The sequence below is a fragment of the Callorhinus ursinus genome, unplaced genomic scaffold, assembly GCF_003265705.2.
Source record: "Callorhinus ursinus isolate GAN/ISIS: 27379988/994484 unplaced genomic scaffold, GSC_fseal_2.0 scaffold53, whole genome shotgun sequence".
Classification (NCBI taxonomy): domain Eukaryota; kingdom Metazoa; phylum Chordata; class Mammalia; order Carnivora; family Otariidae; genus Callorhinus; species Callorhinus ursinus.
Window position 1 is genome coordinate 9,454,578 of NW_027397115.1, and position 2,792 is coordinate 9,457,369.

At 52.5% G+C, this 2,792-nt stretch overlaps 1 protein-coding gene across 1 annotated transcript in view; it reads right to left on the reverse strand.

Moving 5' to 3' along the window:
* ARFGEF2 (ARF guanine nucleotide exchange factor 2) overlaps positions 1–2,260 on the reverse strand; it is an 88,511-nt gene extending 86,251 nt beyond the window's left edge. The window contains exon 1 of the mRNA XM_025853288.2: positions 1,988–2,260. Within this exon, the coding sequence (XP_025709073.1) occupies positions 1,988–2,108 (121 nt within the window). The 5' untranslated portion in view covers positions 2,109–2,260. The remainder of the gene's footprint in view (positions 1–1,987) is intronic.
* Between the last annotated feature and the right edge of the window lie 532 nt (positions 2,261–2,792).

The window sequence follows — 2,792 nt, forward strand, 5'->3', positions numbered from 1 at the left end:
GAGCCTGACATGGGGCTCAATCCCAGAACCCTGGGATCATGACCTGAGCCGAAGGCAGCCGCTTAACCGACTGAGCCACCCAGGCGCCCCATATATCAGCTATTTCTTACAATTCACTACTAAAACATTGAACGTGCATTCCACAATTTGGGTTGGAAAAATCTAAACTTCTGACCAAAGATATGATGCAAAAAATATCTAACAAGCTCTCAGTGTTTTGACCCTTTATGACCCATAAGGCAATTTCATAAGTAGGTTCCAACAATGTGATACACAGTTTGGTGAAAATTTTATGTCAAGTCTTCTGACAAGGAGGAATGAAAACTTTTCTGCCAGATTACTATTTTTAAATTTCTGCAACAATACTCTTAAAGTAATACTGAGAGGACAGAATCCAGGCAGATTTCAAAATAGAGTTCTAAGTATTGGGCTTTTGCCTAACAAACTGCTTTGTAGTGCTTATCCTGCATTCCTGATAAAACAATATCCAAGAGTTAGCCTTGGTTTTCTGAACAGAAAAGCTTTACAAATCCAAATCTCAGTAAATTCCTCCAATTGACCCTGGATTTCACAGGACTAACATCTGTTTCCCGACTATCTAAGCAACAACAACCTCTCCATCAATAGTTCTTGACCCTTGAGGGAGCCTCAGACGCTTCTGAGAATCAGATGAAAGCCATGGACCCTCTTCCCCAGAAGTGCAGAGTTCACAAGCTCATCCCTCGGCCCCAAGAAGAGAATGCCTGCACTATACCTTATACCAATTGTAGTGAGAAAAGTGATGGCAACTTCGAACGCTTTGACAGAAAAATCACATTTTCTATGGACTCAGTCAATTTGTTAGGGGGGGAAAAAAAGTCTTTTTACAGATTCCAGACCAAAGGCAACAGGGTGGTGAATTAGCTTGAAGCTAGCCCTGAAATGTACTCATCGTAACTGCCCAGAACTCTCTTCTCCTGAAACTGCACTTAGTGGTACTTCTTGCCTTTCAGGACTCAGCTCAAATGTCACCTCCTCAGAAAGGAATACTTTCTTGACAACCTATCAAAAGCAGTCCTCAGGCCCTCTTTATCACATCTTGCTGTTTTACTTTCACAGAAGTATTTATCAGCATTCAAAAATGTCTGGTAATTTTCTTATATATTTTTTTGTTTCTCCTTTTAGACTACAAGGGCCACAAGGGCAAATACCTTGTCTGTCTCATTCCCCTCCGTATCCTCTGTGCCCATCACAGCGCCTAGACGACAGAGGGCATTTGATAAATATTTCAATGCTTAAAAAGTAAAAGACAGCATGTTGATGTTGTAATCAACTACCAAGGGTTTAACTAGCTATGAGTTAGAGTACTCTCCCTCTTTCCATAATCTGTGGGTCCATTCAATCAACACCTACTAAGTGCCAGGCACTCCTGCGAATGCAAGGGGTCCAGCAGTGAATAAAACAGACGACTCTCTCTGCCCTCATACACCCTCTAGTGAACTGCCCGCAATAAGCAGATCTCTTGCACCTACCTAGGAGGTGTAGGTTATGACGGAATTATGGGAGAGCCCCAAATTAAAGGAAACCATTCTCCAATCCGGGACTTCGAAAGCAAGCCTCAGGGATTTCCCTAAACCAGTTGAGCAGCTCTTCCCACTTGCTCTGCTCACGTGGGAACCCTAACTAGAAGAACCAAGTAAAGAAAAAACTTGGGGCAAGGGCTACTGCTTCTGAGGGTGGTGAGGGGAGGAACCAGGAAACAGGACGGCAAGGAGTCGTGGCAAGAGCCCTGGGCTGGGAGGCTGGAGAGTTAGCACCAGCTTGTCACTAACTTGCTAGGTGACCTTGGGCCAGTGCCGAGCTCCCAGGGCATCAGTTTCCCCGGGGTATCATGAGGGGACCGGGAAGGTGAGATTCGAGGTCGGGGGAGGTGGAGGCCAGGAGGCCGGCGGGGTAACGGCCGGCGTGGGGAGGCCGGCGCGGGGCCGGGCCGGAGCGGCTCACCCACCGAGCGCCACCTGGCAGGCCCTGCGCAGCTGGGAGTGCTGGGGCCGCTTCACCTCCTTGTCGGCTAGGATCTTCTCCAGGGCCCGGGACACGAACATGCTCTTGGTCTGGCTCTCCTGCATGGCCCCGGCCCGGCGGGGGCTGGCAGCCCCGCGGGCGGGCGGCGCGAGCAAGCGGGCGAGAGAGGCTGCGGGCCCGGCGTCCCGGCCAGCACCGGCCGCGTCCGTCCCCGCCGCCCCGTCAGGAAGCTACGCCGCGGCCCCACGGCGCCGCCATGTTGGAGCGCGTCACGTGACCACGTGACTGGCGGGGCCGCTACGGCCGCCGCGCGTCCGTCGACCCCGTGACCTCCGGCGGGGAGGGGCCTGCGGCTGGGGGCGGGCCCCGGAGCTGGGGGCGGGGCCCGGTGGGCAAGGAGGGGCGGGGCGAAAGAGCAAGGTAAGGAAACTGAAGGTGGGGGAGGCGAGCGGAAGTGGATGAAGGCAGGAAGGGACGGGCAGGACCCGAGAAAGGGGAGAGGGAGTACAGGTGGGGAAGGGAGCGATTGGAGGTGAAGGGGTGAGAGGAGAGAGGAGGTAGGAAGAGGAGAGTTCAGGAGAAGAGAAGTGGGGAAAAGAGTTGAGGAGAAGGAGAGAAGATACAGGGAGGAGGAGGAGTTGGGAGAAGGGAAGAGGAATGAAATGGAAGAGGAAGTGGTGTGGGAGGGAGGTGTGACAGAACGGCCGGAAAACACGGAGTGAGGAGAGAGGAGAGGAAAGGAAGGGGTGGAGGGAAAGGGGAGGTGAAGGGAAGGCCGAGAGAGAAGG